The 26,158-nt window shown below is 36.6% G+C and overlaps 3 protein-coding genes across 4 annotated transcripts; 2 read left to right on the plus strand and 1 right to left on the minus strand.

Annotated features, from left to right (window-relative positions):
* Window positions 1-513: 513 nt before the first annotated feature.
* LOC127415378 (tumor necrosis factor receptor superfamily member 14-like) lies at window positions 514-7,367 on the plus strand. The gene is made up of 6 exons (XM_051654096.1): window positions 514-1,544; window positions 4,040-4,195; window positions 4,348-4,435; window positions 4,577-4,726; window positions 7,044-7,243; window positions 7,312-7,367. The coding sequence occupies exons 1-6, from the start codon at window positions 1,511-1,513 to the stop codon at window positions 7,365-7,367; spliced, it is 684 nt and encodes a 227-aa protein (XP_051510056.1). The 5' UTR covers window positions 514-1,510.
* A 5,413-nt stretch (window positions 7,368-12,780) lies between these two features.
* LOC127414866 (tumor necrosis factor receptor superfamily member 14-like) lies at window positions 12,781-19,197 on the plus strand. Its single transcript, XM_051653223.1, has 9 exons — window positions 12,781-13,030; window positions 13,416-13,505; window positions 17,064-17,189; window positions 17,295-17,447; window positions 17,566-17,650; window positions 17,747-17,922; window positions 18,266-18,291; window positions 18,427-18,476; window positions 18,567-19,197. Exons 1-9 carry the CDS (start codon window positions 12,937-12,939, stop codon window positions 18,607-18,609), a joined length of 843 nt encoding a protein of 280 aa, XP_051509183.1. The 5' UTR covers window positions 12,781-12,936; the 3' UTR covers window positions 18,610-19,197.
* Window positions 18,848-25,855, minus strand: LOC127414850 (ligand-dependent nuclear receptor-interacting factor 1-like). 2 transcript variants are annotated; one of them, XM_051653193.1, is made up of 4 exons: window positions 25,727-25,855; window positions 21,944-23,669; window positions 21,499-21,729; window positions 18,848-20,210 (listed from the first exon to the last, which is right to left on the minus strand). In XM_051653193.1, exons 1-4 carry the CDS (start codon window positions 25,732-25,734, stop codon window positions 19,269-19,271), a joined length of 2,907 nt encoding a protein of 968 aa, XP_051509153.1. In that variant the 5' UTR covers window positions 25,735-25,855; the 3' UTR covers window positions 18,848-19,268. The 2 variants fall into 2 exon arrangements, with proteins under 2 accessions (XP_051509153.1, XP_051509151.1); XM_051653191.1 differs by having other exon boundaries at window positions 21,842-23,669.
* Between the last annotated feature and the right edge of the window lie 303 nt (window positions 25,856-26,158).

A 26,158-nucleotide genomic window follows, 5' to 3' on the forward strand; every position in this document is an offset into this window, starting at 1 on the left:
CCGTTTCGATTACGGTTCACTCGACATTGCGGTAAACACTTGGCATTCGAAGGAACTGCATATCAATTCAAAGTCCTCCCTTTCAGCCTGCCCAGTTGACATTGAGACCTAGGCTGTTCAAATTGTGAAGTATCAAGTCTCTGTGCTTGCATAGTAGAGCCTCTGATTGGGCTAGTAATAGCCGATCGTTGAGGTAATTCAGAATGCGCATGCCGCTCATCTTCAATGGGGCGAGCTCCACATCTACACATTTCGCAAATGTGTTTATATTTTAATACAACTGTCTGTGTGGGCTGTTATCCGAATTACTCGCTCTAAAAGTCACAAGCACTTCCAATAAGAATAAACCTCTCTCCCAACCTCTGGTTATGAAGGGGTTACATTTATACTGTCTGTATTATACGACTCATATAGATCCCCAGCCTAAAATTAACTTCCCGTCTGGTTTTCACCATGTGGGGTTAATCATTATTCTATACACTTGAAAATATTTTGTAATAAGTCACCGGCAGGCCCATGACCTCATATACATATTCTTTTACAAATGTATATACCCTGGTGCATCTCTGGGGAATGACTTCATGTAGTGCGGTGTGATGGGACTCCGTTCCCCAAAGTGTTTACCGCAATGTCGAGTGAACCGTAATCAAAAGTGAACATCATCGGTTACTCATGTAACCTCGGTTGCCTGAGATGAAGGTAATGAGACATTGTGAAAGCTGGCCACACTACTACTTCAGAGTTTCGAGGTATGAGCGATGCGTTCTTGTCCTTCAGTCAGAACATTCTGAGGAAATGGTGAATGAGTGCACACTTATATAGGCCAACTGCGCGCCTAAAGGGGCGGGGCTCAAACACCATTGCCAATCATAGGATTGGCGTTATTATACAAGGGTTGTAGTTAGGTCGTCGGAGAAGGAATTCCCCAAAGTGTTTACCGCAATGTCTCATTCCTTTCATCTCAGGGAACTGAGCTTACATGTGTAAACGGAGTTGTGTTTCAAGGTGTTTTTCAAGACATTTACTTACACCTAATTGTGTTGATGCAGCATCACGCAAGAGCGAAAGTTCTGTTAACGTTGCCATTCTGGAAATACTCTATTTGCAATTAGCCATGATTATTTTATTCTGTGAGTGAAAACATCAGATCACAGGGAATTATCAATTGTTCTTCAGGTAATATGATCTCAACATGGAAGCGCATATGAATCTGTACCCAGCACCATATAGAGTAAAGCAGCTTTTTCTCTAAGGCTGATATAACTAGTGTTATCTCATGTGAGTGTACAGTACATCACTTTAAACAGAGAAACTATATAATTTCTTTTTGTTTCAAAGTTTAACAAAAATATATCTGAGTTTACCTTGAATAATTCAACAAACCAGTATATGTAAAAGACAGAACTTTTATACTTTAGGAAATCATGTCTATTGGCACTGCACTGAAGATACCAATACAACTTGTGTTCCATGTCCTGCATCAACGTACACTGATGAACCCAGTGGATTAATGAAATGCTTTCTCTGCACAATGTGTGATGCAAGTGAGTGTGACCTCAATGACGAAGACATGAAACTATTAAAATACACTCACTGAGCACTTTATTAGGAACACTATGGTCCTGATAAAGTTCCCGATGATGTCTTCTAATGTTGTAGTAAATTTGATGTGTTGTGCATTCTGAGATGCAATTCTGCTCACTACAGTTGTACAGAGTGGTTATCTGAAATACCGTACCCTTTCTGTCAGCTCAAACCAGTCTAGCCATTCTCCGTTGACCTCTCTCATCAACATTTCCGTCCACTGAATTGCCACTCACTGGATGTTTTTTGTTTTTGGCACCATTCTGAGTAAACTCTATAGACTATTGTTTATGAAAATCCCAGGAGACCAGCAGATACAGAAATACTCAAACCAGCCAGTCTGGCACCAACAATCATTCAACAATGGAAATCACTGAGATCAAATTTTTCCTCATTCTGATGGTTGATGTGAACATGATTGATTAGAAAATCGCATTAATTAGTAGGTGATAAGGTGCTCAGTGAGTGTATAGTTGAAGTCAGAAGTTTACATACACCTTAGCCAAAAACATTTAAACTCAGTTTTTCACAATTCCTGACATTTAATCATAGAAAACATTCCCTGTCTTAGGTCATTTAGGATTACTTCTTTATTTTAAGAATATGAAATAATAGTAGAAAGAATGATTTATTTCAGCTTTATTAATTTCATCACATTCCCAGTGGGTCAGAAGTTTACATACACTTTGTTAGTATTTGGTAGCATTGCCTTTAAATTGTTTAACTTGGGTTAAACGTTTTGGGTAGCCTTCCACAAGCTTCTCACAATAAGTTGGAATTTTGTCCCATTCCTCCAGACAGAACTGGTGTAACTGAGTCAGGTTTATAGGCCACCTTGCTCGCACATGCTTTTTCAGATCTGCCCGCAAATTTTCTATCGGATTGAGGTCAGGGCTTTGTGATGGCCACTCCAGTATCTTGACTTTGTTGTCCTTAAGCCATTTTGCTACAACTTTGGAGGTATGCTTGAGGTCTTTGTCCATTTGGAAGACCCATTTGTGACCAAGCTTTAACTTCCTGGCTGATGTCTTGAGATGTTGCTTCAATATATCCACATAATTTTTCTTCCTCATGATGCCACCTATTTTGTGAAGTGCACCAGTCTCTCCTGCAGCAAAGCACCCCCACAACATGATGCTGCCACCCCCATGCTTCACGGTTGGGATGGTGTTCTTCAGCTTGCAAGCCTCACTCTTTTTCCTCCAAACATAATGGTCGTTATGGCCAAACAGTTAAATTTTTGTTTCATCAGACCAGAGGACATTTCTCCAAAAAGTAAGATCTTTGTCACCATGTGCACTTGCAGACTGTAGTCTGGCTTTTTATGGCAGTTTTGGAGCAGTGGCTTCTTCCTTGCTGAGCAGCCTTTCAGGTTATATCGATATAGGACTCGTTTTACTGTGGATATAGATACTTGTCTACCTGTTTCCTCCAGCATTTTCACAAGGTCCTTTGCTGTTGTTCTGGGATTCAATAGTTCGTATGTTAATGTAATCTTGTGTTGAAGCAGTAAACATATTTGGCTTGCTGTCCATATACTGGAGGGCTCGGAGCTCAAGACTCGATTCGAGTCCTGATTACCCCCCTGGACTTAACTTATTTAGATAATTAATCTAGAGAATAGGTGGAGATGGGATGTCAGGAGAGTTGTCACAGGAAGCAGGTAAGCATATATACTACTATATACTTATATACATACTCCTGCTCGTGGGCTGTGATTTGTCCAATTAAAATTAACATGCTCCTCCCAAACCTCTGTTAATTAACAGTTAATTATTAGATTTTCACTTTTCGCATCAAACTACGTTCAACTCTAGGAGACAGAATGTGTCTCCTTCCTGAGCGGTATGATGGCTGTGTGGTCCCATGGTGTTTATACTTGTGTACTATTGTTTGGACAGATGAACATGGTACCTTGAGGTGTTTGGAAATGCTCCCAAGGATGACCCAGACTTGTGGAGATCCACAATTTTCTTTCTGAGGTATTGGCTGATTTCTTTTTCCCATGATGTCAAGCAAAGAGGCACTGAGTTTGAAGGTAGGCTTTAAAATACATTCACAGGTACACCTCCAATTGACTCCAACTAGCCTATCAGAAGCTAAATGGCTAATTGCCTAAAGGCTTGGCATCATTTTCTGGAATTTTCCAAGCTGCTTAAAGGCACAGTTAACTTAGTGTATGTAAACTTCTGACCCAATGGAATTGTGAAATAGTCAATTAAAAGTGAAACAGTCTGTCTGTAAACAATTGTTGGAAAACTTACTCATGTTATGCACAAAGTAGATGTCCTAAAGGACTTGCCAAAACTATAGTTTGCTGAGTGGTTAAAAAAATGAGTTTTAATGACTTCAGCCTAAGTGTATGTAAACTTCAGACTTCAGCTGTATATAGCAAAGGATGGCTTTCTGCTACATTACATTTTCAGAAGTACAAAGAATTTTGTGCTTTCCACAGACCAAGGACTAAGATTAAAGAAAGCCTGCACATGTTCTGCAGATACATTTTGTGATCCACTGGATGGATTCTATTGCACTAACAGAAAAAAAGGCAGCTGCACTTTTGCTGTGAAACACTCTAAATGTAACCCTGGACAATATATCAAACATGCAGGTGAGTGTGTCTGTACTCAGTTTACTTAACAGGAACAGTATGTACATTTTTAAATAGTAATGTTAAAAAAAAGACATAAGAAGCACTTTTAGCATGTAGCTTTTTAATGACAAACTCTGCTTAAGAGATTTAGTGTGTGGATATTTTTACAGGAACAGGGTACACTGACACTGTATGTGCTGACTGCATAGTTGGCACTTACTCAAACGGTTCTTTGACAACCTGTCAACCACATTCAAAGTGAGTAGTTACACACACATACAGTAGATTTAAAAGTGTAAAAAAAAAAAGATTATTGTAATAAGACTAGACATTGTACAGGACACTGACACTAAAATTACTCAGTTTGAAAACGAATATTGTTATGTTACACATTTACAGATGTGAGACAGAGGGCCTTAAGGAAATAAAACCAGGAACAATGTCAGCTGATGCTGAATGTGGGAAATCAACTCCAGTTTATCTCATAGTTGGAATAGTTGGTCCCTTAGTGGCTGCCATTGGGATACCATTAGCATATAGGAAATTCAAGCATAAAACACAATCCGCTGACATAGGTAAAAACGTCCTGGTTACTTTCGTAACCTCCGTTCCCTGATGATGTTGTGTCGATGTAGTGACACTAGGGGTCACTCTTGGGAGCCCCAAACACCTCTGCATTTTGAAAAAAGGCCAATGGGAATTGGCGAGTGGAATATGCATGCGACTCCCCCGGACATACGGGTATAAAAGGAGCTGGTATGCAACCACTCATTCAGGTTTTGTGCTGAGGAGCCGAGACAAAATTCCATCAAATGTAATTTTAATGTTTTAAAGGCAGTGTTAATATTTTTCATTTTTTTGGTGCAAGCTACTCGATACCTGAGAGTAATGTTTTGACAATTCAGTGTTACTTAGAAACAGTAAGTGAATATTTAACCTGCTCTTCAAAATTAATGCAGTTAAAAAGTTTTATTATTTGGAAAAGCCATTTTTAAACCTTATCTGATTTAGTGCTTGGACTCAGTTGTTTAGCCCCATTTTACTGAATTCATCGCTCTACTTTTCTTACAGAAAACACCAGACACAGTGACACCTATTTTGATAAATCAGTATGAGGTAAGAGTAATAAGATCCATAGGGTCTGTTTATAGTTCTCCAATTATTCCTGTTGTGTAGTTCTTCCTTGCACCTTGCAAATGTGCTTGACAGTAAAGGTTCTGACATTTTTCATACATTTCCCACAGTAGAAACTCTACAAATCACATCCATTTATTTTTTTAACACAGACCAAAGATATTGTTTATAAACAGAATTAAAAACATAATTAATTTTTGAAAAGCCACTAACCCTCAAGGAGGAGGGCTTTCCCAGCTTAGTCCTTGTTCCTAGGTTCCTTCCACATTTACCTCTTTACCTTTTTTTTTTTCTTCTTTCCACTGTTGCCTTTGATTTGCTCACCATAGAGAGCTTATTTTCTGTAAAGCTGCTTTGGAAGAAAAAGTATTGTAATAAAATATTATATAAATAAACCAAATGTAATTATTCTAAACACCAGAAGATCTAATGACAAGAGTAAATGTGGGAAACACCTGGCACCCTGCTTGTCCTTCCAAGGGATCTCAACATTAATAAAGAGTGTCTAAAGGTTATTTTAAACAAGGTCCATGATCATTTCACTCTCACCTTAACAGTGTGTGTGGTACATTTCAGTGTGGATTGTTTTGTGCCATAATGTAATGCAGGCTTTGCAGAGAGGCTTTTATGGAAGGATGGAGTAGTTAAAAACTATAGGACTTGACAGCAAACCACCACAGCTGTAGAAAATGGCCTGTTTAATTCTAAGGGTCAAGGACATTTTAAATGGACCTCCAAAGAAAAAAATAAATTGTTACAAAAAATAAATCAAATCTCAGCCATTTCGCTCCTGTCTATGCCTTCTGTCCAGAATTGTTTTCCACGTGATCACTTGCATGACACAAGAACTACATATTATGAAGTAGTTTAACTAAATCCAATTACAACATTGAAAAAGAGAAGACAGACAGACGGAAGTTTTATAGATATTGCAGTACACGGAGTTCAGAAAAAAACATTAAAATGGAAACGTTCCTTCTAGAAGGATAGGTCAATTGAGGTGTGTATAAAATGCACCTTTTCCTGTTATGAGTTATGTGAAGAGGAAACAGGTAAGAGAATCACATGAAGAGATTATGACCAAGCACATCAGAGGTATTGATTAATTATGCTCTTCTCTCAACAGAACCATGACAGTGGTTTATAAGAAGAAACACCTGAATGATCTGACACCATGATTCATGGATGCAGAAATAACGTGGTGGAGCTCTCTTTACCATGAATGCATTGTTTTCAAGTGTTAGCCAATTGATGCTGTTTTGCTTTGTTCATTTTGTAAAAATAAACTACATAAACTTATATTAAACTATTTGTTGTTTGATTGATGCATTTTATTCGCTTAAACTTCATAAAGAAGGAAAGAGGAGAACTTCTGTCTATGCTCGTGTGACGTCACACAAGGCAAGTCGTCGTCAATTGGTTGTTTTTTTTTTGGAGGTTCCAGCAAGATGGCAAGCTGAACACGTGGTTTTCCCAGCTCTTCAGCAAATCTTGAATTTTATGCTCAAATCAAAAGGTTTTTTTTTCATCCTAATTTACACTTGTTTGCTTTATTTGTTCTTTGGTAAGAATTTTGAACGAAATGTCAGCAAAAAATACTTCTAGCCACCCTAAAATATTTATCCCAGGACAAAAGGGAACTGCTACAAAAGCTTCGGAGGCTAACGCTAAACATGAATATGCCATGGAGATTAATCACAAGGATAAACGCAAAGAATCTTCATCCTTACAGAACACCCCAACCGAGGGTTTCATCTAAGAAACTGAAAGGTGACAAGGACCTAGAGATTTCCAACGCAGCTCTCCTGGAAGCCTTAGCTGCCAGGTTTGATGTACAAGATGGGAAACTGAGTAACACTGAAAGCAAAATTAATGAGAACGGTTTGCTGATCGTGAACCTGTTGAAGGCAGTGGAATTCAGCGCAGCGGAAAGTAAGGATTGCAAGACATAATAAAGCTGTTCGACAAACAACTTTCGTCTGCCCTCGTTTCGCATGCAGATCTGGTGACCCGAACATCGGAGCTGGAACGCTATAAGAGAAGATGGAACCTCTGAGTGACTGGAATAAAGGAAACTGCAGACGAAGTTATCTGGAGAGAAACGGTCTCACTGTTAGCTGAAATTGATCCTCATCTGCAGCACAAGCTTGACAAGATTGCTGACACAGTTCACTGTGTCGGCCCCAAGAAAAAGGAAAATCCAGGGAAGTGATTATTTAATTCAGCATCCGGAAATACAGAGATGAGTTTTGGCACTCCACCAAGTTCTCCGATGTCTGCAAAGCCAGGGGAATAAAGTTTACCGAGGACTTATCCAAGGGAGATCGAGAGGCTCGCACCGCGCTGTGTCTGAAGATCAGCAAGGCCAGAGCTGCGGGGAAGAAAGCATACTACCGTAGCATAATTGTCCTGGGCACAGATTCCAATAACATCTGGGGCTTTTCCACTGCACGGTACAGCTCGACTCGACTCTGCTCGCTTTTTGGGGGTTTTCCACTGTGGATAGTACCTGGTACCTGGTACTTTTTTTAGTACCACCTCAGTCGAGGTTCCAAGCAAGCCGAGCCGATACTATATGTGATGTCAAAACCCTGCATATCACTGATTGGTCAGAGAGAATCGTCACTACCAGCGTCATTGGATTTGCAACGCGGGACATCAACCCGCTAGTTTTAAAGTTAGCAACAGCGATAGCAGTATCATTTGTTCACGCAACTTTCTAATTGTGAAACGGCTGTGCGTAAAACCACACCGTGGTCAATAAACGAGGTGCAGACGTTCCTCTTGTTAGCGACGAATGAAACAACACAAAACTAAAAAGTATTTCAGGAAGTGTCTCAGCTGTTGGCTACACACCGGACCTACCAACAGTGTTGGGAAAAGTAAAAAAAACTTAAAAGTGACTACAGAACCATCAAGGACCTCAACAGCCGGAGTGGTTCAAACAGAAGAAAGTGGAAGTGGTTCAACCAAATGGACGCTATCTATGGCAATAGACCGGCGAGCAATGGGAGGAGCTGGGGTGGAATAATAGGGTTCAAAACAGTGTTACTATGAATGCAAACTTTAATACAGTGAAAAAGACACTCTATTAGGATAACATAAATATATATAAATAAATACAAATTTCCAACATTATTTTGAATGTCCATGTAGTAAAATAAACTATTTGATGCCATGAGTGTACCTTCATTTACTATTACTATTATTCTGAATGGCCATGGAAAATGAAGCAATGCGATAACAATTTTACCTGGTCGCAAAAAGTAGTCCGTTAATTTACCTGATGAACATTCACCTTTTGCTGACCCTTTATGCTTCGCAGAGCTAATGTGTGATTCTAAATCACTTGCACCTTTATTAATAACTGACACATAAGTGCCAGCTTTACATGTCATACATTCTGCTTCCCACGGATCTCGACCTGGACGAAAGCATGGGAATTTTTTGTGCAAATCTTCTGTAAATTTGCACTTTCGTTTGGGCATTGTTTCCACTCAGTTGTCATTTGCTGCTGCTGTCAAGCAACTGTTTGATGCCGAACACAACAGCGCTTTGCGCGTTCACGGAGAGATTGACAGGCAGGAATCTGGCCAATAGTTGCTGCAAGCCTCTTATAATCGACCAATTGTTGTGCGAGAAGGCGGGACTTACAAAGAGGGATTAAAGCAATGCAAATATGTGCGCACACACAATGAAGTATTAGACCAGATGCACATCGTAATGCAACTAAAGCCAAATTATTTGCAATCTACAGGTATTTCTTTAGATATATTTTCCTCTTTTTGACTGATTGAATTTATTTATTATCTTATTTTCATTTATTTGTTTTTGTTCTTTATCAGTTAAATGTTCCCGGTAAAGTTGTCTTTTTCCTGTATTTCTTCAAACACAAGGGGTCTTTGCAGTGCTGTCAAAAGAAAAGCTATTTTTTCATTGAACATTTTTGCAGTAAACACACTCCAAACCTGATGATGTTAAGTTCTGGTCAAGTCAGTGGGGGGATAAAATAGTATTCAGCCATGCTACTATGCAGTCTGCAGGGGTAACAATATTATTTAACAACTTCCCAGGCAAAATTGTGAAGACAAGTACAGACTGCAACGGTCACTGGGTCTCAGTTGTTCTAAACATTGATGGTGTTCTGTTTATTTTGTTTAATGTGTATGACTATAATAGTACCTCCCTTAATGACAAATTATTTTCTGAAATCACTTTGTTGTTTGAATTGAAGCTTTTGTACCCAACTGATAGTATTATTATAGGAGGGGACTTCAATATGGTTATGGATGAGGCTTTAGACCGTTTTCCACCTAGATTTAGTAACTCTAATCCTAACTTCCTAAATTTCTATTTGAACACAAATGTAGTGGATGTTTGGAGAATTGGAAACCCAAATTTAAAACAATTATCTTGGTTCAAGCCAAATGGTAACTGTAAATCTAGAATTGATTACTGGTTAACTTCTTCCAGTTTAATTGACTATCAAAGATGCCTCCATCTCAGCAGCACCCTTAACAGATTATTGTTGTATCTCTTTATCTTTTCAGTCAATCAAAGGAGAATCACATAACAAGGGTTACTGGAAATGTAATGATGATTTACTAAAACACAACCATTTCTGTTCACAAATAGAGATAATTAAGTTAAATGAGGAGCTTACTTCATTCTCAAGTAAATGAGAGTATCTAAAACATAAGATTCGGGAATTCTATATTCATTTTAGCAAAGTTTTGAGTAAAGCTAGAACACAATTGGAGCTTGAGCTGATGAGATAAATTATTTATGTGATAGAAGTGAAATGGACTAAGAAACCAAATCTAAAATTCTGTCCTTACAATCCAAAATTGATAATTTATATATCCAAAAGGCGAAAGGAGCGTATGTGAGATCTAGAGCAAGATGAATAGAGAAAGGTGAAAAAAGCACTTCTTATTTTTGCAGACTTGAAAAGAGGTGACAGGAAAAAAATAAACTAGCTTTATATTAATGGAGTTATAAATGACTGCCCAAAATCCATTTCTTCAGAGCATCTTCAATTCTATAGTTCGTTATACAGCTCATCCTTCTCAGCAATGGATTGCTATACTTTCTTTGATAGAATTCATGATAGCATACCGCAGAACTACTATTTCAAGCCTTTCTTGAATGTGTTCAGAATAATTCCCTAACTTCGACCATGAAGCAAGGCCTGATTGTTCTTATACCCAATCCAGGCAAAGATGCTAGACAAATAGACACTTTGCCATATTACCCTACTTAACTGTGATTATAAGATTTTAACCCATATATTTGCCAACAGATTTAAGGAAGGATTAGCCCAAATAATCAGTGAATCACAATCTGGCTTTATGAAAGGTAGATCAATACATAACATTAGACTAGTCCTAGACATTTTAGATTATCAGAAATGGATTGAAGATGATGGATATATTTTATTTTTGGACTTTAGGAAAGCGTTTGACACAACTGAACATATTCATATTCAGTTCTCTTGAAAAGTATGGTTTCGGTAACAAATGTATCTCTTTTATAAAAATGTTATACAAAGATATCGATAGCTCTATGCCCCATTTCTCCTTTCCTATTCATCTTAGCTGTAGAAATGCTTGCTATTTTGATTAATAAGGATAGTAGTATTGACAAGCTGAGTGTGTTTGGAAGACAAATTGGTATTAGTCAAATGACACAACACTCTTCTTAAAGGACAAACACCAGATTGATAAAGCTATTCATTTGGTTAATTTCTTCTCCAGAGCATCTGGTCTACACCTAAATATAAACAAATGCAAACTAATTGCAATTCATGGTTGCGACTCCAACTCTTTATGTAATATCCCTGTTTAAACCTCTGTAAAATATTTAGGTATAACTATTACTAAAGACAATAATCATAGCATTCAAGAGAATTTTGTGAACATATTCCTAAAAGCAAAAACTATACTCAGTAGTTGGCTCCAAAGAGATATCTCAGTCTTTGGAAGAATACTTTTAACCAAAGTGGAATTGCTTTCTAGATTCATTTACCCAGCATCCTCACTAGCTATTCCACCTCATTTAGTAAAGGAAGGTATTGGTGCTATTTTTAACTTTATTTGGAAAAAACAAGCCTCACTATATTAATAAAAATGATTTGGTAAGCAGCTATGAAGATGGGGGCTTAAAAGTTACTGATTTCGAAATAATGAACGGAGTCTTAAAGACTCAATGGCTAAGATCTATTCTTCATAATAAAAATGGCTTATGGTTCGCTGTCTCTTCTTCAGTGTTTGGAGTTTTTGCTAAAATGTGATTTTGAGATGTCCACGCTGCCTCTAAGATTATCCGCCTTTCAACAGCAAGTGCTTCTGTGTTGGAAATTAGCTTTTTCTCACAACTTTAGTCCCCACAAGACTTGTATTTGGAATAATCGTTTTACTGTACACCATAACAAATCTTTATTTTATGAAAACTGGTTTAAGTATTATATTCTTTCTTTACTGGATATGATGGACAGCCATGGTAATATTTTCAACTACAGTGACTTCAAGCATGGATTTGTATGTCATCCTAAGGAGTTTTACACCATTACAAATGCCATACCTCAAAGCATGTTGATATTGCTTAAAGGTACTCTTACATACTCTTCTGTGACATTCTCTCTCCCGGCTCTATGTTTGGGCAACTCTATTAGAGACATGCATATTAGAAGTGTTTTCATTGATAGACTTCATCCAAGTTGGCTTAGACGTCACTACATCTTCAAAGACTTTGAGTCAGAGGAGTTGCAAGAGATAAGGAATTACCTTACTTTTCCAATACTATACTTTAAAATAATGAACGACATTTATCCATCTAAGGAATTCCTTAGGTCAAAATTTGGTATTGGGGAAAAGTCTTGTCAATTCTGTGAGAATGACATTGAATCCACTGAGCACATGTTCTTTGTTATACATATTCAAGGCTGTTTTGGGCTCAGTTGTACAACAAAATGTCTTACATCAATATTCATGTAAACACCATTAGTTATAAGCAAATTAGATTTGGTGTACTCAAGAAAGAATATACACAACACTGTTTGGCCAACAACATTTTTATAATTGCTAAATTCTTTATTCACAAGTGTGAATAAAGAATCCTTCCTTTGTTCATTTTGTAAATGAACTTAAATTCTTGGTTCATCCCTCCACTTTCTCTTAAATGAAAAAGTCACTACATTAGCGAATATACCGAATGATTTGAGTGCTCTGTAGATCTTTTTTTGCCTTTGTGTAAACTCGTCCATTTATCCATACTATTACTTTACGGTTGTTTTTTATTTGTATTTTATTTTATTTTGTTTTATATATATATATATATATATATATATATATATATATATATATATATATATATATATATATATATATATTTTTTTTTTTTTTTTTTTTTTTTTACTCCAACTGTCACTTATACCGTATGTTTATCTTCAATGTCTGCCTATTGTTAATATCTGTTTCTTTGATGCCTATTTGTTTGTAAATTTGTTTGATTTCAGTAAAATTAAAATTAAAATTGGTAGGTTTTTATTCTAAGTTGGGGTTCTTCGCTATTTTCTGATTAGAGGGTGAAAATATGGAGTTTGCTGTTTTAATCAAATTTAAGAAATGCAGTATAAGAAAAAAGAAGGGAAAAGATGGTGGATGTTTTTCAGGCAGAACACAATGACGACGTGTTTGAGACTTCTTATTCACATATTTGGTAAGACAAGGAAAAATATGCTTCTGTGATTTATAAAAAAAAAATAAAAAAAAAAAACGTTTAGGCAACAAAATTGCGAAAAATATCGTGTGAACCTATAGAACAGGGCTGCGTTTCCCAAAGGAATCGCAAGCTTAAGTTGATCGTACGATCTACTTAGTGTTACGCTGAAAACGTCAAATCGAAAGTGTGTAAAATATGTAAATAAAGACGATTATACTACCGCCAAATATTATAAAGTGGTATAAGAAAAAATTACCAAGGCATGTTTATAAAATGTGCTGCTGTAACTGGCATTAAGTAAACTGTATACTAATAAAAATGAATTCAAAGAGTTTGTTGTTGGTTCCTGCTTTACAGAAGGGCGTATTCTCTCTTTTTACAGGGATTCATACTCTTCTTCCATTTGGGCATACTTGTGGCCCGAGTGAATATGAATCACATGGAGGAGAATGTTGTCCAATGTGTAATATAGGTAAGCTTATTTATCTTTAAATCAAATTCCAGAAGTCATTCGAAGGCATTTGCAAATGAAAACTTTAAAGCGAAGTATATCATTTCTGCTGCGCCACTAAACGGATTTTCAAAAATAAACAATAGTTTCAAAACAGCTTTCTGAAGCTGAGTAATGTTGTTGGGGCGGGTCTTTTAAAACAAACATAGGAATGTTATAGTGCCACAGAGACAAAGTGTTAAAAATTAATCTATGAACGTCACGCAGAGCTGCCAACTCTCACGCATTGAGGGTGAGAGACACGCAATTGACACTGCTCTTCCCCCCAACAACTCTCACGCCGAGCTGAACTCAAAAGTTGGCAGCCCTGTTATAGTTTTCTCTGCGTATTAAACTGGGATTAGAGAAAGTGTTTTAGCACTGAAAAGTAAAATACGTCAGCTTTAATCTGCATTTATTTTGGTGTCATCTAATGTTAAAAGATAAACAAATTACTTACAGGTTTTGTAGTGATGCACATACTAAACTCTTTAATCAGAATCCTAAGACAACTGCTGGATGCTGTCATAAACGGAATAATAGCCTACAAGCAAGCATATTTATTACCTTACATGTATGTCTGGTTTCTTGAAAAATGGCAAATGCTTATGGACTCTTGTGACATCCATAAAAAGTATTAAAAGGTAATAAGTCAATTTGGTGAAAATGAAGGCCTTTAAAAAGTATTAAAAAGTCTTAAATTATATGTCCCGAGGTATAATGTTTTTTTTTTTTTTTCCCTTCTTGGGTTGTAAGTTTGAATAAAAACCTTACGAATGAACACCTTCCACAATTGGGTTCAAGTCCGGGCTCTGGCTGGGCCACTCAAGGACATTCAAGCGTTGTCTTGGCTGTGTGCTTAGGGTCATTGTCCTGTTGGAAGGTGAACCTTTGGCCCAGTCTGAGTTACTGAGCGACCTGGACCAGGTTTTCATTAAGGATATCTCTGTACTTTGCTGCGTTCAGCTTTCCTTCAACCCTGACCAGTCCCCCAGCCCCTGCCGCTGAAAAACACCCCCACAGCATGATGCTACCATCACCATGCTTCACCGTTGGTATGGTATTGCGCAGGTGATGAGCTGTGCCTTGTTTCCTCCAGACATGATGCTTGGAATTGAGGCCAAACAGTTCAATCTTTGTTTCATCAGACCAGAGAATCTTGTTTCTCACAGTCTGAGAGTCCTTTAGGTGCTCTTTTTATGGGTTTTGCATTGTGGAGAGGCTTCCGTCTGGCCACTCTGCCATAAAGCCCAGATCGGTGGGGTGTTGCAGTGAAATAAGTGACTTCATTTGAAAGCTTAAACTAAAATCGTGTTTCTCCTAAAAACTACATCTAACTCAAATGATGGAACATGTCACAGTTTGTGCATATGTAGCTGTATCCGGCGCTGTCCTGTGCTTTCACTTTGCGTTGGTGTGAGTGAAGATAATAGAGCTGTCCAGCCGTGACGTCAATTTGTAGGCGTACCCGGAAGTCTAATTCGCCATTGGTTTCCTCAGGATTTTCCTATGGCTTTTTATAATGGGATTTTACAATCATACCTCAAATGTGAATTTTGAATCCGCCGTGTGTTTTAAAAATTTTTGCAATTCATTACGGTTTCAAAATTCACGTTAGAGGTATGACTGTGTGTAATTTATGTTGTAGAACAAAATATCCACGAATCGTCAAGTAATGTTTACCACATTCATTATTTTATGCACAAGTAAAAAAAAACATTATAAAAACCCATAGAAAAATCCAGAGGGAACCCATGGCAAATTCACTTCTGGGTTTGTGGACTACAACCTGAACTGCTCAATGAGAGGAGATGCTGGTGATATTTTTCAAAATAAAAGTCTCACTTTTAATTAATTAATTTTGAAATTAATACGAACATTAATTTAATTACAGTGTAAAAATTAAATATTTAACAATACAGATTATTTTAGGATATCCCACAATATGGTGGAATTAACTTTACATTAATATGCTATATGTGTGTGTGTGTGTGTGTGTGTGTATATATATATATATATATATATATATATATATATATATATATATATATATATATATATTTATATACACACACACTCACATACACATACATACCAATAATTGAAGATTAATTTTAATATCTGCTACATAGCTAATAGTAAAACTGTACATATTAAATGCAGTCTTTATGCAATTTGGAACAAAAGCCAACTATGTTTGTGATAGCTGGAGAATGTATATCTGATATCAAATATTCAAATGGGTTCCAAAAAAAAAAGTGAATAAATTTCACAAAATGAAAGTTCCAGTACAGGTTGAACAAAGATATTTGCCAGCTTTTTCAAACAATGTTTCCCCGATATAGCAAAAATATAGCTCAGATAAAGCAAAAAGTTTCACATGTGGCATGACGACTTATATAATTCAATATAGCCTAGTTCAAGAAGAAGCTTGTTAGTAGTGTTAATAACGCAGGGCCATTTGTGCTCATGTTTGATGAGAACCTCAATTAATGCACTGAAAAACAGAAAAATGGATGTTTATGTAAGATTTTTGGAGTGGCGTCCAGTCGAGGTACCATCGGTATAGTACGAACATAAGTAATGAGCTTTAATAACTACTGTAGATGTCTGCATAAAAATACACACAGTAGGTATACACTATCAAACCAGCCCTTTACTCTCGCATTAGCAGTCATTTTAATATGTGACTTCATGTTGCATCTAGTGATGGGTAAGTATATGCATTAACCCCGATAGTGATTGAAGTGATGTGCAGGTCTTAAATATTTTTGAAATGGTCTTGAAAATGGTATTAAAAAGAATTAAATTGGATGTGCTGATACATGCAGATACCCTGTCCTCTGCCCTCACAACAGCCCCGTGTACAATAGGGACAGCTTATGAAATCAGTGTGCATATATCTCTGAATCTGCCCTATTTCAGCCCATTGTTAATACCACATAATACATAGAAAATACGCATATGGTTCAAAAAGAGGATCATTTATTAAAATCGTCCTCACATTTATTAAAGGTGCACTCAGTAATTTTTTGAAGAATGTCAAAGTGGCTAACATTGGCTTACACTGACACCTAGTGGCCTGGATGCCGCATAATTCAAACAGTAGTTTTCAGTTACCAATGCCATTGTAGAAATTCACTATGTACAGTAAGCCAGGATTGATTTAATCCATGTATGAAAGTGTCCAATAACAGGGTAGTTACTGAGATTAAGCAAGTAGTATTTGGCTGGTCATTTGATCATAAAATGGCTGCCCCCATGAGGCACCCCTGCCACATGTAGAATAAAAGAGCTTTTATAAAGTTACTGATATGACTGAACTCTTCATCTCACAGGTGGTCATGATTTTATACATATTTTTCAAAATAACTATTCTTTTGAAGCAAAACTTTTTAAATGAGGAAAACACTTACTGTGTACCTTTATGAAATAGTGGGTTTCTGTATTCATTTATTCTTATACCTTACCCTGCATTCCCCAAAGCCCACTTATTACTGAATGTTTAGTGTAATTATTGTCACTGTGTGTTGTTTGTAGGGTCAGTGGTTTCCCAAGACTGCACTGGAGATTCCAGTACCACTTGCAATCTCTGTAGTCAAGGAACATATATGAATCAACCAAATGGCCACTATGAATGCTTATCTTGCAAAAACTGTGATCAAAGTAAGTTCATATTTTCACATGCATTTTGGAATAAAATGCATAGTTTTAGTTTGGGGATTTTTCACCAATATGTAAACAAGTGGTATTTAATGTCCTTTTTTTTAGGTCAAGGCCTGTACATCCAGAGCAAATGTACCACAATAAGAAACACCATCTGTGATGTGCTTGATGGATATTACTGCATTGAATACCACAATTCAGAATGCATCTATACTCGAAATCATAGTGTATGTAGACCAGGTCAAGAAACAAAATTAGGTACTATTTCTGAATGCTTAAAAACAATTTAAACTTTTTCCCCATGTAAAAGTCAATAATTTCCCCCACAAGGTAAGGTCGATCTCTGAAAATTTTAAGTCACTGTTTCTGCTTCCAGGTACAAAGAGATCAGATACAGTATGTGTGGACTGTGATAATGGGTTTTATTCTTCATTAGGTTTGAACTGCAAGAAATGGACAGAGTAAGTTTTTACACATTATTTTGTGTGCTCTGCCTTGTTTGCATGTATGTGCGTGTGTGTGTATATATCTTACTTACTCTCATTATTTTATCTAAGCTGTGCCACCAGAAATGAAATTGAGACAGCAGACGGCAGTTCTATTAAAGATGTCACATGTGCACAGAAAACAAGGGCAAGATATGGCCTCATAGTAGCTCTAGGTCTTGCAGCTTTTCTTACTGTTCTGACCATATTCCACTGCACAAGGTCAGAAGTTCCACAGCTTGATACAGGTATTTGCAGGATTTATCTTAATTGAATTTGTTGCAGAGTACAATCAGGACTGTTTGGTTTTTGAGATTTTGCTAAAAAATCTGTATGGCCGTAATAAATATTATTTGTCAGTGGTAGTAAAAACAGTTGTATCCTCATTTATCATCTGCAAAAATTAAGGTTTTCAAATATGAATCTGCTAATACTGTTTACAGTATTGGTTAATTTTATAAACGTGGTTTGAAAAGGCTATAAAATAATAGAATATGCATCAGTGATTGCAATTTTGTTAATTGCTTTTTTTTTTTTTGTCATATTATAAATATTTTCAACTTAGATAATTTCCCTTTTAATGTTTTCCAGGTCCTGAACTGCAAAATGTTTTGCATGTAAGTTGTTCAGCATTTTTATATAATATCTTGAGGCCAATTTAAGATCTTATGTCAGTTTCATAAACAGTATGATGCTGCCTTGAATCACATGCTGACACATTGTCTGAAATTGGTTGGTGCTATATTCAACAGTCTCCTATTCAAGAAACAAACTCTACATTAATAACATCATGGGACAAACTGTAAGAGTGACATCTTTCTTTTGTCTTATTTTTCTACTTGATAAGGTGACACAATATTCTATACATCTATTATATTTGTTCTTTTCACAGGGAGGAAATCACAGAAGGAGAGGAAATAACAAATGTAACCTAAAATGTTCAGCCTCGTATCAATCTCTTATCCCTTCACTGGTCACTCCATTATGAAATACATATAATGAGAGAGGAGGGTGCAGAGTTTGTAATCCTCTCTGATTGCTGTGACATTGACCAAAATCCCTTTCAAGGCAAGTCAGTTCACTCGGCAGCCATCGTTGGAACACTCCTGAGCAGGCTGGGCAGCTATTTTGTATGTAAACAATCAGCATAAAAGTACAGCAGAGACAAACTCCTGACACTACAACAATTTCATATTTTATTTGTATTGTATTTACACTATGTATTTGAAGTTTGTTATATAAAAAAAAAAAAAATTAGGCTGTAGTTTTATACAGAAAAAAAAACATACCAAAATATTTATAAAGGCACCTAAAATCAAATCACAAAGATGACAAAAACAGACAGCATCTAGTGTTGCTTAAATATACTGCAAACTATAAATAAGACGCATAACACAAGGTGCTTGGGTATCACAACAAAGTTTCAATAAAATATGACAGAAATTTGCAATACATATTAAAAGGGAAAAAAGGTAAGAGCAAACAAAGATGCTGTGCAAAATAAATAAATTTCTTATACATTTGATGGTGGTATTCCCAGTTATATTCATGTTGTTGTCATGTGGTGTAGTCTTTTAAACAGAATCAGACATGACTAAAAATCCATGCTTCGTTGCATCCTTTCCAGCGCAGCCTCCTTCTCCTTAAGAAGATCCTTCAAGCGTTTGATTCTCTCACGGCGTTTTATCTCCTCAGCATCCAGAACTTCCACAGAGTACAGATCTTGAGTTGACAATTCATTTACTTTAGGACCCTGCTGTTTCCAAGGATTGGACCGCATGCTGGTTTCGTTTGATGTTATTCGTGTATGGCTAATGTCTTGTTCTGACATCTCAGAGATAGCATGTGAGGTTTCTTTAATGCACTTTTTAGACAGAGATTTGTCATTCTGTGGACTGCTTGATAACCGTTTCTTCCCTGCTTTCTTAACAGGATCACATTCTCTTGTTGGCTGAGGAGTGTCAGACTGACAGCTCTCCACTGGTGTTTTATTTAAGCAGTTTCTTGCCTCTTTGTGTGACTCAACAACAGTGTGTGGGTTCGGCCTCTCTTGTGGTTGGAGTGATGAAGTTGCCTCTGCAGTCCCTAACACAGTCCCACAGGGACAGGCCGTGCACACCTTACCTCTCTTTGCACGTGGTGGTGTCTTTCTTGTTGCAGAGGAAGGCGAGAGGGTTTGACTAGTAGTCTGTGTAACAGCTTGTTCTGATGAGAGAGTAACACAATGTGTGTTACAAGTAATATCTCCTGGAATTTCATATTGCATTTGAACCTTATTGGCTGTAGATTCTGCTACTTCTCCAGAATTTTGACTGGATGAACAAACTTCATCTTGAAAAGTCTGTGAAACCAAACTGTTTTCAATGGAAGAAACTGAAACATTTTGTGACTTTTTGCCTTTGCATTTAGAGTCAAATGAAATGTTTGTGGTGCTGAGTGAGGGAACATCTTGATGTGCACCCTTTCCATTTTGCTCCAGCTTTTTTCTTTCGACTTCATTCATGCCTCTATCCTCCTCAATCTTTGTTTGGGGCTCCTACAAGTACAATCGTCAAGCAAAGGGTTATTCAACTCTTCAATGCTGTTTCTGCCACAGTATATTCTGTTCAAAAAAGTGTAAATGCTTTCCTTGCAAAAACTTTGATCAAAGCAAGTTAATATTTTAACGCATTTTAGGACCTACATAATTTTAGTTTTGGGATTTTTCAACAGCATATAAACAAGTATTCTTTAATGTGCTTTTTTAGGTCAAGTCTTGTACATCTAGAGCAAATGTACCACACTAACAAACACTATCTGTGATGTGCTTGACCGAATTGAATATCACAATTCAATAAGTGTTTGTCACAAAATTTTGAAAAGCAATGAATTGTATTTAATATTCCAATTTAAAAGACTAGTTCACCCAAGAATTACAATTCTGTCATTATTTATGGAACACAAAAGGTTAATTTTGGGTGAAGAAGTTTTCACATTCTTTTACTTGCCATAATGTAAGTGATTAATGACTCTGGTCTATTAAGCTCGAAAACATCCCAAAAAAAAAAAAAAAAAAAAAAAAACTAAAAACTACCAAACACCAAAAGTAAACGATATGCACTCTATTCCAAGTCTTCTAAAGCAATACGATCACTCTGATGAACAGAACTAAATTTAAGTTGTTTTTCGCTCTCAAATCATATCAATAAGGTAAAGCACTTAAATTTGGCGGCGATGTCGATAACATCAAATCTCTTTTTGCAGGATTGCAGGGTTTACGGCATTACGTTGTCATGACAAAGTTGTACACTAGGATAAAACTTTACACAGAGAAGTTAGTAAGTGATTTTATCACATTAAAATCATGTTAACACGCATTTGCTTACGTCTTGTTGCTATACTTTTGAAACAGTGAGTATTTTAACGTTTACGGATCGGGCCCATTCACTTCCATTTTAAGTGCCTTGCTGATGTGCTTTTTTTCTTAAAAAAAAAAAAAAAAAAAAGGTCAATTTATTTAATAACTTTCTGTGATAATCAAAATTATGCCACAAATGCTGTCAATTGAGCTTAACTTGTATTAAACCGGGAATATTCCTTTAACATTCTGCCCGCTGGATTTGATTTTCAAGGGCGTTTTTACCTTTACGAGGGCATTTGTTTTCAATCATTTAATTTTTTTTTTGTCAAATACTTCAATTAAAAAAAAGTATTAACATAAATTCTCTATCCTAATTATTATATCTTAGGTTTTATGCAATAATTTGTATACCTAGATCTAGAATAGAATGTACAGAAATTTCAGATGTTACAAATAAAACAGAAGAATAATGTATGTAACTCACCTGAATCATCTGCTGGATTTTTGACTGTAGCTGTGACTCTTGGATCAATTTGCGAAGGCCGTCTAATGTGAGCTTGTTTACTACAAGTTTTTCTGGTTGTAGATCTGGCTTTGCAGTTGTATTTATTCTTTGCATACAAATTTGTATGTCAGAGATGATGCCAAATTCCTGTCTTAGCTTAAGGTCGCTCTTGTGTTGACTCTCTTGATCAGGGGCTGGATTTACCAAGGACTGAAAAAGAGGAGGAAAGAAAGTATTAAATACACGGTGGTTTAAAATGATGATGGATGAATATTATATATACACATTTTTTGCATATTATCTTTTCAGTAAAATCAGTCACTTGAGTGCAAACATTATGGAGATGTCCACTGCTGAAAGTTTCACCAACGGCTGCATCGTCTTGGCATTTTGACTCTGCCAACAAAGTGGTCGATGGACTTACACTCTCCAATTCTTTATCCTCCATATCCTCATTTTCAGATAGAAAACTCAAGTTCTTCTCTGCCATTTCAGATTCCTTGGCCTTCTCATCCACACCCATCTTATCATCACCATCCATAGCAGCAGGATTTTCCTGATCTCCATCTTTTTCCATTTCTGCATGTGCCGTTTCAACCCTTTCCCTCAGAGAGCCAGATTTTTTGCAAATTTCTATCTTTGTGTGCGCCGTTTCTTCCCTTTCGTTCTGAGAGGCAGATTTTTCACTTATTTCTATCCCTGCGTGTGCCATTTCTTCCCTTTCATTCTGAGAGGTGGATTTTGCAGACATTTCCATCTCTGTGTGTGCCATTTCTATCCTTTTGTTCCAAGAGGCAGAATTTGTCTCCTTCTCACCAGCGTGAGTCTCTGACTTTGGTGGAATATATGATACAAATATTACATTAGAGTCTTCATCACTCTCATCCACTTCTGTTTGACTTGGTGTGGGCAAATTGCCAGGGGAACCTCCCAGGCATGTGGAACTCTCCTCGTCATCATCACAGAGATCAATAATTTCACTTGGAGTACCACTGTTTACATTTATTTTTAAGTTCTGCTCTTTAGTTACCTTAGAAGATTCTAATGCCAGAGCAGAGCTAGAGGGCAGAGCAGGAGAGGTGCTGATAAACCCCTTTTTCCCACCTTCACTGACCATCACATCCCTTGCGATCTCCGAATTCTTTTTGGCCACAAAGTAGACCTTCCCATTGCACATGACAAGGGCATTGTCCTTGCCTGGGTTGATCTTTTCTTGGCTGATTTGAGCAGGCGTGGCTTTGCTTGCCAAGTATTCACTTGTTGTGGTGACTGACTCTACATGCTTGACTCCTATGGAATCAGAGTTCACGTGTGTTGATGATACAGGTACAAGACAAGGAGCAAATGCACCCGTCCCCTCCTGAACTACCCATTTAATTGGAGTGTTCACATTTTCACTTGGTTTTTTATTGGATGGGGAACAAACAGTTGGGTTTGTCCCAAAGTTTGCAGGCTGATTTTGAGACAAGGCCTTCTGTATTTGACTTGGGTTTGCCAACAACACTTGTTGGTCAGAATTTATCTTCACAGAGTTCACAGGGGACACCAACACAACTGTCGGTGGACTCTTCTCATTGTTAGAGATGTTATTTACAGACTTCATTATCCGGCTTTTGATGGAAGGTGGGAGTGCAGAGGCTGGAAGAGTCCTAACTTTCGCATTTGGAGGGATCTGAAGGCAATGACCATTTGGAAGAACAGGTGACTTTACGGTAACAGGCAGCTTTTGGACAACTGCCATGGTCTGTCCATTGGTTTGAGGGGGTAACTGTACTGCACACTGAGAAACTGTGTGCACTGCAAGAGGAACAAGCACTTGCTTAGGAGCGAGTTTGGATAACTCATTAGTTCCACTGTTTTGAACTTTTTTGGAGTTAAATAAAGTGCTGACCTCTGGCGGCGTTAAGACATACCGTCCATCTGCTATAGGCTGAACAGATGGGAGTCTAGTCTGTGGCTGAGATGAAGGGGCTGGGGACGGATGAACAGGTTTTGTTAGAACTTTTAGCTGTATATCAACATTGTCCCTTTCTGCAATGAACGGTGTCTGGAAAAACTGTCCGTTCACTTTGTGGACAGGGATCAACTTCATGACATTTTTCCCATCCGGTCCCACTGCAGGCATTGCTTGGTAGTAGACTCCAGTTCCACTAACAGGAAATGAAGAAAACAAAATTATATATTTTTTCTTACAAAAAATCAAATAATCACAAATAGACTGGATGGAGCTTCAATACAGACTTTTACTTACTGTGAACATGTAAAATACCTCAAGGGCAGAGTTCAAAATGTGAATTGTTAATAAAAAAAATCTATTAGACTAGAGAAAACCTAAGCAGTCTCCAGAACATGTAAATAAATGACAATTTCTTGTAAACTAGATGTTTTACCTTTATGTGTAATACTATTTTAACAACTATCTAAACACATTCCAGTGACTGTTCAAATATTTTCTAATAGTAAAATTATTAAATGAATAAAATTATATATAGAAAAAGTTCAATTGCTTCAAAAATGTCTAGTTACGAAACGTATGTAAAAATGTAGCAAGTGTTCTCACAACAAAAACCGATAACACTACACATCTGTCCTGCATTCACTAGTCATTTACGTGGGTCTTTCTGAAGAACAGTCCCCAAATTGTTATAAGACTGTAGGGAAAATTTTGTCTTTTTCATTTTTGTTTTTTCAATAATTTTGGCTGTGTTAATGCCACCGGCATACATTTTGCCAAAGGTGTGTATTTTTGGGGGAATTTCAACCTCAGTTCCTATAATACATCTATAATACACTGTGTACACAAAATAGTTACACTCAGGACCTCAAGGACAAAAATGTCCCCATTGAAACCCATTAAAACTGCAATATGTGATCCCAGTGTCATTAAAGCATAAAATCATGAATTCTATGATATTATGCTTTCATGGGTTTCCCTGGCTTCAAAATTGTATTTATTAATATTTTCCACCAGATGGCGCCCTTTTTCTTATGTTTAGCCTATGGAGCAAATAGATGCTTTTTTCCTATTTTCTGTTTACTGTATTATAGAGCACTGCAGACCAATTGAATAAATGATGCAGCTAAAATTGTGTGGGTGCATTGGTATGGATGTCAGTGTGTGTTTTGTATGTGTGTATTGAGAAATGTGTGTGTGTGTGTGTGTGTAAAAAAAACAACAGTGGCATTATGTAAACACACTGGCATTAAGACGGTTAAAATCCTAAAAATAAATTTAGATTTGGTAGTTATGATCAGGTGTAAGTGGAAAATAATATTAATATATAATATTTATGGCAGATTTTTATTTTTATTTATTTATTTTTTTAATCTGACACTATTAAAAAATAATAGTGCATCAAAATCAATGTTGTTGCTTATCACTGACATATCCCAGACCATCCACAAATCCCATTATTTCGTATATGGAAAATAATTCATTTTTAGTTTTTTTCATAAAAAAAAAAAAAAAAAACAACAACAACAGGGGCATTATGTAAACAAACTGGCATTTAAAGGGTTAAAATCCAGAAAATGAATGAATATTTGGTAGTTATGATCAGGACTGATGTTGGTTAAAAAAAATTAACTCATTTAAGTTTTTTTTTTTTTTTTTTATGCGGACATTTTTGTCCTCTAAGGACCTCTGAGTAACTTTTTTAAATTGACGCACAAAGGACAAATTAATAAAACAATTGCTTTACAATTTTCAAATAGTTACCAAACGTGTGTAAAAACGTAGCAATGAACGTGTTATCAATGCAAATATGCCGACTGATAACATTAATCATAGGTCAACTATCATTTATTCACTCGTCAGTTACGAGGATCTTTCCAGAACAGTCCCAGAATTTCTGTTGTTAAATAATTAAAAAAAAAAAAAAAAAAAAAAAAAAGACAACCGCTTCAGAATTGTCAAGTAGTTACAAAGGGTGTGTAAAATGCAGCAATTCAACATCGTCTCACAGCAAATACTGATAACCCTGAACCCCCGGTCAATTGTCATGTATTCACCGTCAGTCACGTAGATATTTCCAGAACAACCTCAGAGTTTACGTTGGTATTTTTTAATCGTTTTCTTCGTGTTTTCTATAACGGGGTGCGCTCGAATGAAACTCACCAAAACACGCGCCATTTTGCATGGGTTTAGAACGCTCGACCAACGACACACACGACAGTTCGCGTTTAAACGTGGAGTTGAAAAGCTTACCCTTCCATCGCGATTGTCTGTAGACATCACACCTCAAGAAATAACTCTTGTCAATGCTTTCTTTACCGCACCGTTAGATTTTATCCACCAAATTGAAGACCGCTCTCTTGAAAGGATATGAAATCCGGCCAACGGAAGTAGCTATATCAAAATAAAAGACACTAGTTCGAAGACTCTCAAACGGAAAGAAAATATGTAAAGTGAAAACCTTCAAAATAAATTATCACAGTATTTGCCATCCCTAAATGGTTTCACACTAAACATTACATTTGCCATATTAGTCTTTAGTCATGACACTTACATCTAAAACATAATACCCCTAAATAACAATAAAATACCTATTTAGAGGACTTAATGCCACCATAATCGTTCCTGCTCAGTTAATGAATGTCAAATTTAACACTTAGTGTTTATTAAGGTCCTTTGGAACAC

This window comes from Myxocyprinus asiaticus, chromosome 24 (genome assembly GCF_019703515.2).
Source record: "Myxocyprinus asiaticus isolate MX2 ecotype Aquarium Trade chromosome 24, UBuf_Myxa_2, whole genome shotgun sequence".
NCBI lineage: Eukaryota > Metazoa > Chordata > Actinopteri > Cypriniformes > Catostomidae > Myxocyprinus > Myxocyprinus asiaticus.